Source organism: Rhinatrema bivittatum, chromosome 4, assembly GCF_901001135.1.
Source record: "Rhinatrema bivittatum chromosome 4, aRhiBiv1.1, whole genome shotgun sequence".
Taxonomy (NCBI): domain Eukaryota; kingdom Metazoa; phylum Chordata; class Amphibia; order Gymnophiona; family Rhinatrematidae; genus Rhinatrema; species Rhinatrema bivittatum.
The window spans coordinates 287,205,442-287,222,265 of NC_042618.1; the positions used below are offsets into that span (position 1 = coordinate 287,205,442).

Genomic DNA, 16,824 nt, shown 5'->3' on the forward strand with positions numbered 1-16,824 from the left:
TTAAAGGTAGTAACTGTGTGGAAATGTTACACCTAAAGTTAATATAGGTCACTCTATTTCTCCATTACCATCCTCTAGCCTTTAGGAATCCTCAGTGTGTATCCCATGCCCTTTTGAATTTCAATACTGTTACCGTCTTCGCCACCTCTTCTGGGAGGGCATACCAGGCATCAACCATCCTCTCTGTGAAGAAATATTTTCTGATCTTGGTTCTCAGTCTTTATTGTGGCCCCTAGTTCAATAGTTTGCTTTCCAATGGAAAAGGTTTGATGTTTGTGCATCATTAAAACCTTTCAGGTATCTGAAGCTCTGTATCATATCTCCCTTGCACCTTCTCTCCTCCAAAATATACATATTAAGATCCTTCAGCCTCTCCTCATAGGTCTTTCCATACAGACCCTGCACCATTTTAGTTGCCTTTCTCTGGACCATTTCTATCCTGTATCCTTTTTGAGATATGGTATCCAGAACTGAACACAATACTCCAGGTGAAGCCTCACCAAGGCCCTGTACAAGGGTATTACCTCTGTTTTACTGCTGATTATTCCTCTCACTATTCAGCCAAGCATCTCTCTGGCTTTAGCCACTGTACTATCACATTGCTTCGTTGCCTTCAGATGACATTATCACCCCAAGGTCTCTTTTATGGTCCATGTATTTGAATATTTCACACACCCCCCCCCCCCCCCCCCATATGATTTTTTTGGATAACTGCGTCAAACGCATGACACTGACTTCTTGGCATTGAATCCCAGCTGCCAAACCTTGGACAACTCTTCAAATTTTCTTAAATCACTCTTCATTCTCTCCAAACCTTCAGATGTGCCAGCTCTGTTGCAGATTTTAGTACCACCTGGAAAAAGATAAACTTTTCCTTCTAAACCCTCTGCTATGTCACTTCTAAAGATATTAAACAGAATTGGATCCAATACTCCACTCAGCACTGTTCTCTCTTTAGAGTAGGTTCCATTTACTATTACACGTTGTCTTTTGTCAGTCAACCAATTTGTAAACAATTCTATGACCTTGGCACCCACTCCCAGGCTTCTCATTTTATTTATGAGCCTCCTATGCAGGGCCATATTTTGCTGAAATCCATGTAAACCATGTCAATTGCTCTTCCTTGATCTAATTCTCTAGTCATCAAATAAAAAAAAAATCAGATTGGTTTGACAAGACTTTCCTTTGGTAAAATCATGTTGCCTTAGGTTCAGCAACCCACCAGGTTGTAGACAGTTTATTCAGCAGAGTTTATTCTTTCCTTCAGCAGAGTTTCAATTAATTTTCCCACCACTGAGATAAGGCTATCCGGACTGTAGTTTCTAACCCCTTTCTGCTACTGCTCTTGTGAAACAGGACTACAACAGTTCTTCACCAATTTTAAAGCACCACTCCCATTTCCAGGAATCTGTTGAACAGGTCTTTCAGCACATCTCTGAGCTTCCTTAGTATCCTGGGATGTATATCATCCAGCTTCATGGCCTTGTCCACTTTCAGGTTTCCTAGCTCTTCCCATACATTCTCGTCTGTAAATGGGATTGCATCTACTGCACTCTCATTCATGCTCTTGTCAAGCATCAAAGTCCTTCTCCAGAGTCTTCTTTAGTGAACAGAGAACTGAAGTATTTGTTTAATATTTCTGCTATTGCTTTCTCTTTCTCCACACAATCTTCCTTGTCTCCTTTCAGTTTTACATTACCACCTCTGGCCTTCTTCCTTTCCCTGATATATCTTAAAAATGTTTTGTCACCTTGCTGTACACCTCTTTGGCAATCATTTCTTTCGCATGACATTTTGCTTTTCTGATTTCTTTCCTCGTCTCCTTCAGCTTCACCAGATATTCTTCCCTTAGCTCCTTTTTTTGGGATTCCTTGTATTTCTTGAAAGCTGATCTTTTTGTCTCTATTATTTTAGCTACCTTCTTTGAGAACAAGATTGGTTTATTTTTACTTTTATTTTAGTTTACTTTTCATACAGAAAGATTTGTTGCTTTTGTAATAGCTCATTTTAATTTGATCCACTGTTGATCTACTTCACCCATCTTATCCTAGTCTTCTAGCTCAAGTTATATTCTTATTTTACCAAAGTCTGTATTTTTTAAATTCAACTCAGATCTTTGTGTGTCTTAACTCCCTGCTGACTCCTATATCGTACATACTGTCTGAATATCACTGGTGCTCATGTGAGCACCTACCCAGCAAGAGACATTATCCCCATTCATGAGCACTAGAGCAAGTATCACTCCTCTCCTTAGTGAGTTCCACACCATTTGTTTGAGCACAGACCATTGTAGGGCACCCAATACATCTCTACTTTGTGCAGATTCTGCATTTATTATACCTGAATGTAACTCATCTTAAGCTATCAATGAAAAATAATTAGCTAAATCTAAAATAAAAATACATCTGCAATCTTATTTTGGACCAGATGATCTGTTGGAATATATTATCATTGCCGTATCCATGGCCTCCGTAACGTTTAAAGGGCCCTGAGCAAACTTTGTTAATAATTCTCCTTTCATTGACATCAAATGCATTGACATGAGATCTGTCAAGCTGGCTGGTTACACATGATTTGATCATTTGAACATACCAGTTGTTCACACAGCTTTACAGATTTCACATCTGCCTTTTTTAAGATACTGTGTTAAGGGCATTGTATTATGGGTTCCCTATTATGCAGAGGACCCAGGGCAGCTGCTCTTCTTGCCCATAGGAAAATCAGTCATGTATGTATGATGTGGTTGGTGTAAGGCTGAGCAGGCCTCACTAACTGGGTGAAATGTGGACATTTCCAGCAATAAGAGGTTCCATGGGTGCAGTGTTTGTTTGCAGTAAGTCATAGTTAGGGTCCATCCCCTAAAGCAGTAGTTCCCAAATTATGACCCATAGGCCAGACCTGGCCCATACAGCTCACTTTTCTGGTCTACCAAGCATATTCTTCCTGTGGATACACATCCAGTCCACAGAGGAAGTTCATTTTTTTCACTCATGCATGGGGGCAGCAGCAGCAACAGTAAACAGACTGATAAAGTTTCCCAAGCCCCATCAATGGAAGAAGAACAGCATGGATCCACAGTATATAAAAAAGAAGCTGATAGGGAGGCCAGGTCCTGTCAGCAGCAGGAGAGTCGCAAGGACCTGTGGCAAACAACAGTTGCTGGTGGGGAGGCCAAGTCCTCCCAACAAGAGAAGAGAAGGCAGAGGAAGATCAACACTGATGTGGGAGAGGATGAGTGATAAAGGGATAAGAGAGGGTGGGGGAGGTGAAAGAAGGGAAGGTGTGAGTGGCTGAACTTAAGAGAAGGGAGTGAGTGGAGGGATGGAAGGAATAAGAGAGAAAAAGAAATTAAAAAGAAAAGGGGAAAGAGAGGGGAGAGGAGAGGGATTGAGTAAAAGTAAAGAGAACAGAGAGGAAGGGAGTGAATGAGATGAGAAGGGAAGACAAAGTACACCCCCACCACCACAGACACACACACACACATATCCCTCAGGAGTCAAAGGAGGGAGAACTCAGAAGGTAGGATTGTCAACTTCTGAAAATCTAGAATTATTACTTATGCCCTATTTGCTACAACCCTGGGAATCCTGCCTTCCCCCACTAACTCCATTGTATACAAATATGTCTGGTGAATATCAAAAGGGTTAGACATATTTCTCCACCCCCCACCTAATATTTACCAGCTTGGCAAACTTCAAGAGGACACTCCCTCCCCCAGCCTTCTTGCTGATTTGAAATGTCCTTTGGGGCTTTTCTCTTGACAAGTCTGTTCTATGGGGGGGGGGGGGGGGTGCATCTGTCCCATAGCTATAAAGCTGACTCCATGAATCACTGGAAGGAGTTTGTTCATGAAGGGAGAAAGTCATAAGTAGCAAAGGCTGTAGTTTCCTAGTTCCAGGAAGAGAAAAGGGCATTTGCTTATCCTTTCCATTTGTGACATGCATTTACTCTCTCAAGAAGGTGGAGTGGCTTCTACGAGAGATCCAGCAGCATTCAGTTATCTTGAGGGCCCCTGTTCCTGGTCAAAGGGATGGCAGCTTATCTGAAAGGTTGAAGACATCAACTGGGCATTTGGCTACACTTCAAACTGGAAGAGAAGGATTCTCAAGCTCCAGAGTGGTATGAAGGGAGACAGGACCCCACTAGAAGCAAGAGGACCCAACTTCCTAAATAACTCCAGTGGCATGAGAAATTATTTTTGTGCTGAATGGAATGTTGAAACTTTGAACTTTTTACTTTTGTACAACTGGAACCCTTTTAATGTTGACTCCAGTAAAAGTTATTTTGTTTATGTGAACACATTTATTTAGAGACTGTGTGAGTGATTCACTTGGGTCTTGCAGGTTTTATTACCCCCTCCACTAGAAAATCCTTATTCCAGAGCTGTATTGAGTTGGCCAGTGCTTTACAGCATCTGAAGGTGGCTCCTTGCCTATTTCAGGGAGGACCCTGAAGAAAAGGAGTTACACTGTAAAATATGAAACTGGAGCCCTGGATGTTTGTTTTACAGACTGTGGCCTGATTTATACCAATTGCTGTTGGACCTAGTCTATGTAAGGGCCCTGTCTATGTGTGTTATCGGTTAGGATATGTTTTGTACATATCCACACTATTGATGGTGGTTTGACATGCTAATTTTGGATATCTGTATTTATAAACTTTACCAATCAAGGAGATCTCATGTTAGTGATTTAAGTTTTTCTAATAATGACTGTTTGTCTTTCCTGAAGAAAGTTGGGTTACACTTATGCTAGCCTAGGCCCTGGAAATGTTGAAAGAATTATGTATTTATCTATATAGTTATCTAAAACATTTATAAACCACTATATCCATAGTTCTATGAAGTGTACAGGTAAAACATCCAAAAAAGGTCAAACTGTTATACATATAAACAATACAAAGCTTATAACAACACTGGCACATTGGATATATTTGTATTATGACTCACTGAATGACAGCAATTAAGGGCGAATTTGAAAAGCCCTATGCATGGCAAATCCGGGTGATATGAGTGTGACTGGGATATGAGTGCGGGACATGCGGATTTTAAGAGGCCCACAGCCATGCGTGTATCTCCCGGTACACGGATAAAAAGGTTTGGCGAAAAAGGGGTAGGACGAGGCAGGGTATGGGCGGGCTGGGATTGCAGCCATGAAGTCAGTTACATACACAAGTGTGTCCCAGGATCCCACAACCATGTAACTTGCTTGTGCATTATTTCACCAGAAAAAGTACCTACAGAAAAAGCAGGTGTAAATCTCTGCAGGTTTTATTTTCTTGGACAATTTTCAATGGGAATGTATACTCACACATTCATTTGAGAACTGGTACAAAATCTGCAGCTAAAAGTATCCATGGACTTTGCAACTGCCCACATAGTTTTGAAAATTGCTCCCATGACAAATTATAACAACTGAGTTTTCAAAGATGGTATGCCACTTTTTAGTATGTAAAATAAGATCTAAATAACTTAACTGACCTATTCCTGATACAGTATTTGGAAAATGAGAAAGTATTTAAACAAATATGAACTGTACAAATATATCACTGGAACCTTGTGTATATAGAGGGTAGGCCATATGGATTCAGAGTTTTTACCCGCAGACTAATCTGAAGGCCACAGGCCACCCTTTGAGTGAACTCCTTTTTTACTGTCTTGCACTATGAAATGTTACGAAAAGGCAAGAGTCTGTTTATTTAGTTATTCCACTAGGTCTATGATGATGATGAGAAAGCAAGCAATTAACTTATGCTAAAGCCTGAGAGAGAAAGTGAAGGCCACACATGTGCACCTGAGGTTTGATAAGAAATCAGAGGAAGGGAACGTCACTGCTTTCACAAGCATTTTTAGTGTATAAGAAGAGATAGTGAGAGGGGAGAATGGCTCCTGGACATGACTGCACAGGCTGATCCTATGGAACATGTAAGTTTATATATATATATATATATATATATATATATATATATAAATAATTTTCTCAAGGGACCTTTAGAGTAATTTTGTATTAAGTTTAAGTACTTCCCTATTGTTAGCATATCAACATTTATTATTGTAACTTGTGTGCACATATATGAATAAAGATTTGTTGTAACAAATTATTCTTACACTTGCATTGCAGTTGCTTATCCCTATAAGTGCTTTTGTCCCATTCTTTTTGGAATGTATTTTTCATTTTTATATTTATTTATTTATTTATACATTTTTATATACCAACATTAGATCAGAGATGTCACATCGGTTTACAGATAACGTAAAGGAAATAAGTGGGGGTGCTTATTTCTTACAGAGAAACCTATTTTTAACAATGTAAAAATAAAGAAACTTGGATTCTTGCATATTTCCTTTGAGTCAACTTAACAGGAACTAAAATTATAAATTAAAAATATGAATTCATATGAAAAGACCTCTAAAGTAATTTTGTGAGGCTTGAAATCCAATTTTGCAGAAATGCATACACACAGCCAGATGTGCTCAAGATCCTCTCTGTCTTGCCACTTGTGATCCAAAAGGAAATGCATTTATTAAAACAGCAATTTACATGGACAAGCAACACAATGAAAATCAATTATTGAATGTGCAAAGAAACATTCTATAACACAAGAACATAACAAATGCATCTAGATTATTGCCATCTTCCACTGTTGCTTAGCAGGTCTATTTTTCAAAATCTCTGATGCAGTCTAGGGCTGCAAGTAAGAAGTCCAATCATTCAACACACGTCAATATTTACAACAAAATAATACCTGACATGCCACACAGCGTAAAGTAGGCTCACATACCGATTCCTGTCCAGACTTTTATTTTTCATTGTATAGTGTTTCTCAATCTCTGCTTCTCTCACCTCACTTTTTTCCTCCAAGATTGCTCCTTTTACAGTAATTGCTGCTTAAAATGTAAACATACAGTTTTCCCAAAGAAAAATTTCTTTCAGTCTGACCAATGGTGGGTACTATACAAATAGGCCAATTTGTATTATTACTTCATCAGTTCCTTGATAATATCATTTCAAAACTATTTCGAACTGAAACACAATGCAAGTCGATGCCCAACACACTCATACTTCTGAGATAAGCAGTGTGATAAGACAACAAAATACTCTAGGGCAGTGGTTCCCAAATCTGTCCTCAGTGACCGCTAACCATCATGTATTCAAGATATCCACCAGACATAATTGTATACAATGGAGGTAGTGGATACACATTTATTTTATCATCATAGTTTATTTCATGCTTTTCCATCAAGAAAGCTCAAAAGTTCAGAAGTGCACTGTAGATCAGGAAAAGGGAATAAGATAATAGCATAAACTGAGTCCTGAAAGTTCAACTGGCTGAAGATCCCTGAGGATGGGTCTGGGAACCACAACTCTAAGGAAGAAAAATCAGTCCAAACTGAAAGTCACGGCTTTTACCAAAAAAAACTCCAACCCAGAAATTTGTGCTGGGGAAGCAGCATAAAGTAGATTAATGTATGGTCAAACTAGCAGAGCTGGCAGAAGAGATGCTGAGCAAGTGGTTGCTGCCATTTCAGCTTCAGGAAACAGTGTAAGAAGGTTTCTGAAAACAACCTGAACTTGCGTGTTTAAAAAAGGATTGGATAAGTTCTTGGAGGAGAAGTCCATTACCTGCTATTAAGTTCACTTAGAGAATAGCCACTGCCATTAGCAATGGTAACATGGAATAGACTTAGTTTTTGGGTACTTGCCAGGTTCTTATGGCCTGGATTGGCCACTGTCGGAAACAGGATGCTGGGCTTGAAGGACCCTTGGTCTGAACCAGTATGGCATTTTCTTATGTTCTTATGCGTTAATTTATAACCCCTTTGAATGCCTACTACTCAAACTGAAAATTTGGAGGTCAAAGCATAAGAACATAGAACATATGAATTGACATGCTGGGTCAGATCAAGGTCCACTGAACCCAGCATCCTACCTCTGAGAGGCCAATCCAGGCAGCAATTACCTGGCAGATCCCACAAAGTAAATCTAAATCCTGTTACTCCCAGGGATAGCAATAGCTTTCTTTAGTCTACCTGGCTAAATGCTTTCTGGGATATGCATCAAGTTGTGGTAGTGCTCTAATGTGTGATACACATGATATTTTGCATGTCCCCACCCTGGCACCCTCCCCTATTACAATGACCTTCTTTGTATGCAATTTTCATGCATGCATAATGCAAAAACATGCAAAAAAGGTCATAAATAGGTAATTTGGTGCAACTATTTTATCATGGCGAACCAAGACGTTAATCAGCCATGACAAAATACCACCACCATTTGAAAAAAGGTAAATGTGACGCAGGAGGCCTGGGACCCTAACACAGGTCCTGAGGCTCCTACCTCACATTTAAAGAGCCAGCCAAAAAAAGGTCCCGTGGCAAAATTGGAGAAATTACTTACCTGATAATTTTGTTTTCCTTAGTGTAGACAGATGGACTCAGGACCAATGGATATAGTGTACTCCTGATAGCAGTTGGAGACGGATCAGATTTCAATCTGACGTCAGCCCCTAGTACATATACCCCTGCAGGAAGTGCAGCTCTTCAGTATTCTCCTCGAAAAGCATTGTGGATATATGTGTGACTGACTAATTTGATTAACTTGAATAACTTCATAACTTGGTTAAACTTTATAACTTGATTAACATGATTAACTTGAACTGGTTGGAACATCTATAGCTGGAACCCACCAGTGTACTGAACCGGAAACATCGACACCCGGTAGGGTGGGTGCCCTACGTGAATGAAAACATGGCTTACCTTGAATCATTCGAAATTCCATGCATAACGGTAGCCAAGGGTGGGATGCTGAGTCCATCTGTCTACACTAAGGAAAACAAAATTATAAGGTAAGTAATTTCTCCATTTCCTAGTATGTAGCAGATGGACTCAGGACTAATGGGGTGTATAAAAGCTACTCCCGAACCAGGTGGGAGGCTGCCCGTGACACACTTAGTACTGCCCTTGCAAATGCCGAGGGACAGACCTCGGAGGGGTCTAAAGGAGGTTCCTGCTAGGAAATCCAGGGCCAGGATGAGATTCCACAGAGGTACCCAGGAAACGTGACACGTCCGGGTGAGAAGCTATGCTGTCGCCCCCGCTCTTGGGGCCGTAGCATGACAATGCGGCCACCTGTACCTCGATAGAGTTGAGGGACAGCCCCTTCTGTAGCCCATTCTGTAAGAATTCCAGGATCACGGGAACTTTAGTTGAGCATAGCTTGATGTCATGGTCTTCGCACCAGGCTTCAAAGACTCTCCAAATCCTTATGTTCGTTAGAGATATGGAGAACTTGCGTGCTCAGAGAAGGGTGTTGATTACAGCCCCTGAGTATCCGCTCTTTCTCAGGCAAGCCCTCTCAATGGCCAGGCCGTAAGAGAGAATTGAGCTGGATCCTCGTGGAGGATCGGTCCTTGTTGGAGCAGGTCTCCGTGTGGAGGCAGTGGTAGGGGGTTCCCTGCCAGTAGTCTTCTCATGTCGGCGTACCACGGTCTTCTTAGCCAGTCCAGGGCCACCAGAAGAACTAGTCCCCTGTGCCACTGTATCTTGTGAATGATTGCGCCCAGCAGGGGCCATGGTGGGAAAGTGTATAATAGGGTCCCGTGTGGCCAGGTCTGTACCAGGGCATCGATCCCCTGAGACTGAGGTTCCCACCTGTGGCTGAAGTACCTGGGTACTTGGGCATTGGTCCGGTTTGCCATAAGGTCCATGTCTGGTGTCCCCCACTGGTTCACTATCATTTGGAATGTGGCGGACGACAGCTTCCATTCTCCTGGGTCTAGACTTTCCCTGCTGAGGGAGTCCACCGTGATGTTCTCTTTCCCAGCGATGTGGATGGCCGAGATCTGTTGGAGGTTTACTGGGACCCTATTATACGTCATTAGGGGGTCTATTTCCAGAGACACCTGTTGGCTTCTGGTTGCCCCCTGCCGGTTGATATAGGCCACTGTTGTGGCGTTGTCTGACATTACTCTGACCGCTTTGTCTCGGAGTCTGTTGGCAAAGCGTAGGCAGGCTAGTCTGACTGCCTGGGCTTCTAGGCGGTTGAGGTTCCATCTCGACTCTTCTGCGTTCCATTGCCCTTGGGCGGTTAGTTCCTCGCAGTTAGCTCCCCATCCTCGTAGGCTGGCGTCTGTGGAGAGCAGGGTCCAGGTTGGGGAGGATAGTCTTGTTCCCTGACTCAGGTGGCTGGCCAGTAGCCACCACCGTAGCTGGGTTCGAATCCTGCCCGGAAGTGATAGACGTACGGCGTAGTTCTGAGACAGCGGATTCCATCGTGATAAAAGTGAGCGCTGCAGGGGTCTCATGTGAGCTCTCGCCCATGGTACTACTTCCAGTGTGGATGCCATCAGACAGAGGACTTGTAGGTAATCCCATGCTGTGGGGCGAGGTTCGCTCAACAGGCTTTGTAACCGGTTCCACAGTTTTGATCTCCTTGTGGGAGTCAGGCTGACCTTGTCTTCTTTGGTGTAGAATCAGACTCCTAGGTACTCTAGAGACTGTGAGGGCTGCAGACAACTTTTGTTTGTGTTGACCACCCATCCTAGGCTCACCAGTAGAGTTTTGTCTCTGTTGGTTGCTTGGCGGCTTTCCTCTGGGGATTTCGCCCTGATCAGCCAATCGTCTAGGTAAGGATGTACGAGGATTCCTTCCTTCCTCAATGTTGCCGCCACCACCACTATGATCTTGGTGAACGTCTGGGGTGCTGTGGCTAACCCGAAGGGTAGTGCCTGGAACTGGTAGTGACGGTCCAGGATTTTGAAGCATAGATAGCGCTGGTGTTCCTGATGAATTGGGATGTGTAGGTAGGCCTCCGAAAGATCCAGGGATGTGAGAACTCTCCTGGTTGTAATGCCCTTATTACGGAGCGTAGGGTTTCCATGCGGAAGCGGGGAATACTCAGGTGGCGGTTGACCGACTTGAGGTCCAGGATGGGCCTGAACGTCCCCTCTTTCTTGGGGACGATAAAATAAATGGAATAATGCCCAGTATTTATTTCTTGTGGAGGCACTGGGGTTAGGGCCTCGAGGGTCAGTAGTCTGGTTAGTGTAGCTTCTTGGCGAGGTCGTGGCAGGGGGACTCCATGAACTTGTATGGCGGGGTTTGTAGAAAATCCAGATACTACCCATCCCGAATGATGACTAGGACCCACTTGTCCGAAGTTATCTCGACCCATCTGTGGTAGAATAGGGCTAGTCTGCCCCCTATGGCTTCTTCCCTTGGTCGGGTCGGCTGAATCTCATTGTGGGGTACGGCTGGGGCCTGGACCCAAGCTGGTTCCCCTCTTGTTGTGCTTGGTCTGAAAGGACTGGTTCCTGCCCATAGGGCGGGGCGCTTGATAGTTATTTCTGTATGGACTGAAGCGCTGTGAACTTCTGCCCCTGGCGGGCCGGGGGAAGGGTCACTGTTTCCTCTTCGTCCTGTCCTCCGGTAGGAGCGGCAATGGGGACTCGACCCATTTGTTGTCCGGTTTCTCTAGCTCGCTGCCGAACAGGAGGGATCCTTTGAAGGGCATCCTTGTGAGGCGAGTTTTGGAAAATGTATCGGCCAAACAGCTTCGGAGCCAGAGTTGCCTCCTGGCAGCCACTGCAAAGGACACTCCTCTGGCCGCCGTGCGCACCAGATCAGAAGCAGCGCCCGCAAGGAATGACACTGCTGCTTCCATGACTTCTCCAGGGGTGTTGCTCCTGGTCTGAGATAAGCAGGCATGTGTCACTACAGTGCAGCAGGCCGCTATTTGTAGGGACATAGTGGCTACGTCAAAAGACTGTTTAAGGATGGATTCCAGGCGCCGGTCATGTGCATCTTTGAGCGCTGCTCCTCCCTCCACTGGGATAGTGGTGCGCTTCGAGACCGCGCAGACCATGGGATCAACTCTTGTGCATGTGAGAAGATCTTTGGCTGCCGGGTCCAGGGGGTACATGGCTGCCATAGCTCGTCCCCCTTTGAATGTGGACTCTGGAGCACTCCATTCCAGGTCAATTAGCTGCTGGACGGCTTGTAACAGTGGGAAATGGCGGGAGGTCTGGCGGAGGCCCTCCAGTAGGGGATTCGGCTTGGGGACCCCCGAAGCATCTGGGCCCAGAATAGCGAGCTCCTTCAGGCTGTAGGTGACCAGTTCAGGGAGCTCGTCCTTGGTGAAGGAGCATCTCATGGTTCGGTGAGGCTCTGTCCCCAGGGGGAGTTCCCCCTCTTCTAGGGGCTCTGTTTCCTCTTCAGAGTTGTCCGTGTCCCCATAGGTGGGGCTCCTGGGCGGTGGAACCCTTTTTGTCTAGGCCTCAAGGGGTCCGAGGCATAAAGGTCCTCTGGCAGAGGATGTGGCTGGTCAGCCAGGGGTTCCGTTTGCATGTGAACAAAGGTGTGTAGCCCTTTGAAGAACTCCACCCATGAGATAGACGCTGGATCCAAGCTGAGGGGCATTGGGTCTCTGGGGGTCCCCGTTTGTGGGGGTGTCCCGCTGGGAATTGCAAGGTCCGGGGTACCCACTGAGGAGCTATTACTTGGCCCTGAGTGGGACTGGCCCTGGGCTGGATCTCCCAGGGCTTCCTCGCACTGAGCGCACAGGGTGTTGGCCTTCTCGCTTTGTGTGGCTCTGATATGGCATGCTAGGCAGAGACCTTGAGCCTTTATCTCTGTTTCTAGTGGTGCCATGGTTGTCGGCGCGTAAACCTTTAGGCGCTCCTGCGCATCTAGATGTGCGTGTGGGTTGTGCGTGCAGCTGTGCGCCCAAGTCGTATTATGCGCTTAGCCCGGTAGGCGCGCGGCACACATATATCTTGAGCGCATGGCCCTCTTGCGTGTAACTTATGCGCACAAGGAATATGTGCGTGTAACTTTATGCGCACATGTAATTTGTGCGCCTAAGTAAACTTGCGCGCCCGGCCCGAAACTATAAGCGGAGCGGCGAATAGGGCCAAGATGGTGACAGCGACCACGCGGGCAATATGGCAACTACCTCGGAGGGTTTCCACGTGGGTAGACCCTTGGATCTAACCGGGGCCTGGCCCTGCTAGGGTGGATCAACCCGGCGGCACTGGTCCCGGCCGGTGACCTGTGCGACTCCTCGAACCTCGGAGACCAGAGTCGGCGCTGAAGATTTCTACCTTACCTTGTCTTTGGCGCTTCCCGGTTTCGTTCCGGGCGATCTCCAGCTGCGGGGGTAGAGGGCAAAAAGCCTTCACCGCCGCGCTCGAGGGGGGCACCCGCTGCCTCTCAGCCATGCCCGGGATCGGGGGCTAGGTCCTCGCCGCGATTCAGCCACCGGACCGAGGCTCACCTCCAAGGGACCACAGAAATCACATCGGGAAATCTCATCTGGGGGAGGGACCCGAGGGTATCACCGCAGGAGAGCGGGGCTCGTCTTCAGAGGTAGGTTTCGTCTTCAAATTTGGGTTTTCTTCTTGAATTGGTTCTAACGCTGCGAGAGCATGCAGATAGTCCCTAACTGCTATGGAGACGGAAAATACTAAAGAGCTGCACTTCCTGCATGGGTATATGTACTAGGGTCTGACGTCAGATTGAAATCTGATCCGTCTCCAACTGCTATCAGTACACTATACCTATTGGTCCTGAGTCCATCTGCTATACGCTAGGAAAGTGGAAGTTGAGTGGGGGGGGTCAGTGTTGACCCCCAGCTCAACCCAGGGTCGCTACTCAAGGCAGCCATGACTCCCCAAAAGTACAAAATCAGAACAATGAGCCTACACAGCAACGGTCTCCCCATCCCCCCTGCCAAAGGTATACTAATAGTCTCATTGGGGATTAGCACTGTTAAACGAGTGGAAGCCTGATTAGGTCCTCTCAGACTTTTCTACTGAACTATATTTTGGCTTGAGATGTCTTTCTATGGAATCCATGAAATTGCTTACAAAATAAAAAATTGACACGCAACTTGGAAGCAAAATTTAAAAATTAAATCCTTTTATATAAAAAGATTATCCATATCTACAAAGGGTTTTGTTTTACCTCCATCATGAAATTTGCTTATTCTTTCAATGTATGTTGAAATTGGACTCTGAACAATATCCAAGATAGCCAGTAGTGTTCTGGTCAATCTAAGCAGCTCAGTAAAACTATAAAATCCAAAGTAAATGAGATTTCGAGCCAAATGTACAACCTGGAGGGATAAGAAACAGAAAAAAATATAACCTTAAAAACTAGTATGGATCTCAAAGCACATTTATCCTTCATTTTAAAATAATCTTGAAAATTTCATATTACAAAACTAGCAAGTTCTAAAATAGCAAAAGTGAAAAAGAAGAATATGATTTAGTCTATTTCTTTGTTTTATTTTTATTTTGCAAACACAGCCAGAGGGATAGTAAAGTGCATTTGGAGAAGCATAATCCGTTTCATAAATAGATACTAATAATCTGTACATGTCGTTAGCAAGATCAGTTCTGGAGGTAGACCAGAAAGAAGCTATCAAATAATGAGGGGGTCTATACCAAAAGCCATATTGAGATGAGACTTAAGAACTTAAATAATTATCCCTACAGAGAAGAGGAGAGACAGGAAGTATGATAGAGACATTCAAATACTTAAAACATATAAATTAGGCACAAGAAGTATACCTTTAGCAAAGAAAAGAAAGTTTCACAACAAAAGGTCATAATATCAGCTCCAGGAAGGTAGATTCAAGAGCAACGTTAGCAAATATTTCTTCATGAAAGGCGTAATGGGTGCACTGAATAGACTTACAGAGGTGGTGGAGACAAAAATGGTAACACGGTTCAAAAAAGCATGGTGTAAAGCAGTGTATTTTAGACAGCCCTTAAAACAGCAGGATCATGCATTTAGCATGGTCTACCTTAAAACAGCTCAGAAAGGGAAGTCTGATTCTAGGGATAAGAGTCTGGGCCCAGCTGGGAACTGGTGGCCCCGGGGATAAGAAGGCGGCGATCCTTCAACATTTCTAGCCTTCTTGTGAGAATAAGGAGAAGGCAGTCACATCATCATTTCTTCCTAACTGCATGTTTCTCTTTTACTTTGTGAGGAAAAGGCAGCTCCCACTACAAGTTTGTCCTAACCGTGAAAGCTGTAACTTTGAATTGTGCAGATTGCTTATCTTATTACTTTTCCTGCACTGTAAATAAGCATTGCTACATGAATAAAAGGCTTGAGTCCAGAGTGTTCTATCCTCCATCCTACTAAAACTGAAGACTATTCCTGCTGTACTAAATATGTGGCAGCAGTGGGAAGTCAGTTCTAAGTGTCTGCACAGAGCAGAAAATCAAGATAGAAAAAAAAAAAGATGAAAAAAAATGTCTCCCTGGGACCTAGCTGCAGCAGCATTTGGTATATACCACAGGCTAAGGGGGCTAGCTCCATCTGAACAGACAGAGACTTAAAGTCAGTCGAAGCAAAACAGGCTAGGGTTTTTTGGTTTGTTTCTTTTTTACTTCCTGAGTCAAGTGAGAGTTTCTGTACTTTTGAAAGTGGCAATAAGCTAATATGGAAGCTTTACTCCAAGTCCTTGTAAAGGGACAAAAGCAACAGCGGCTGCAAATGATGAGTCAGGGTTTTTAGGCCCACCAGTGAGTCCTGCAATAGCAGTTGCAAATACTGAGACAGACCTGCAAGATCCAGCAGGGAATTGTGCAAGATATTCAAATTTGGCATTCCCTCTGAGTCCCAAGACAGGGAGAGGACTTTGGGAAGTCTGAAATCGAGGAGGAGCAGCAGCAGTATGTGTCAGTTGTGTCAGCCTACCACTCAGGAATGGGAAATCTGTGGTATGCAAGACTAAAATGTGGGTTCTGCCAGAGCCACCACTACTGAAAATAACTTCTACAATCACACCAGCACAGGTGAAGACAATAGCGTAGCTGACAGTGGTTATGAGATGGGTAGAGTCCTGGAAAATGAGGATGAAAGCATGAATGCAGGGCATTACAGGCCTGCAACTGAGGAGGTTACAGAAAAGGTAGCAGCTGAACCCAAGAAGGGAGTCCATACATAACCCTAGTTGACTCTGGGACTACAAAATCACTAATTTGGAGGGAGCCAATTAAGCAAATCTACAATGATTGTGAACCTATAGTGAATGTAGCGTGCCTTGATGAGGACCAGCCGAAGGATTTGGCCATATGGGTCTCACTGAATCCATTAGCTGGACAGGCTGTCTTGAAGGAGGAACACTCCAGCAGTCTTAGGTCAAGCTGTCCTAGAAAGCAGTTCCCCAGATTTAGGAACTCTGGAGGCCCACCTTAATACATAATTAATAATACATAAACAAAATTTATGAATACAACACACCACTATCTTTCAAATACAGACCCCCCCCCTTCCAACTCAACTCCCTCAAACAAGAATTAGGTAAACAACTCACAAACCTAGACTTATCCAATATCCATAATGCTACACAGTCCTGGTTTCATCTCACAAAACAAACTGCAAATAACATAAATCCAGAGAAAACAAAAATTATAAAACACAAGAGAGCAAAAAACAATCCCTGGTTTAACTCTGAACTTTCTAAATTTGAAATCTAACCTCAGAAAGTTGGAAAAAGAATGGCGCAAATCCAAATGCCAAGTAACCATTCAAAGATATCGCTCAAAACTCGCAGAATACAAGAAAGCAATCCTAAGTGCCAAACGTAATTACTATAGTCTAAAGATCAAAAACGCCACAAATAAATCAAATTCCCTATTCAACATCGTAAAGAACCTAATAGAAAGCAGCTACATAGGCAAACCAACCTCCAATACTAATAATCTGAGTCAATACCTTGCAAAGTTCTTTAAAAACAAAATTGACAAAATCACAAAATCTTTTAACAACACTCCTTTTAAAATACCTCACACTACATCATCATCAACTTCCTG

At 44.1% G+C, this 16,824-nt stretch overlaps 1 protein-coding gene across 1 annotated transcript in view; it reads right to left on the reverse strand.

Annotated features, from left to right (window-relative positions):
• ITPR2 (inositol 1,4,5-trisphosphate receptor type 2) overlaps window positions 1-16,824 on the reverse strand; it is a 1,380,003-nt gene that overhangs the window by 893,855 nt on the left and 469,324 nt on the right. The window contains 1 exon segment of the mRNA XM_029597493.1: window positions 13,961-14,111. Coding sequence (XP_029453353.1) covers window positions 13,961-14,111 — 151 coding nt within the window.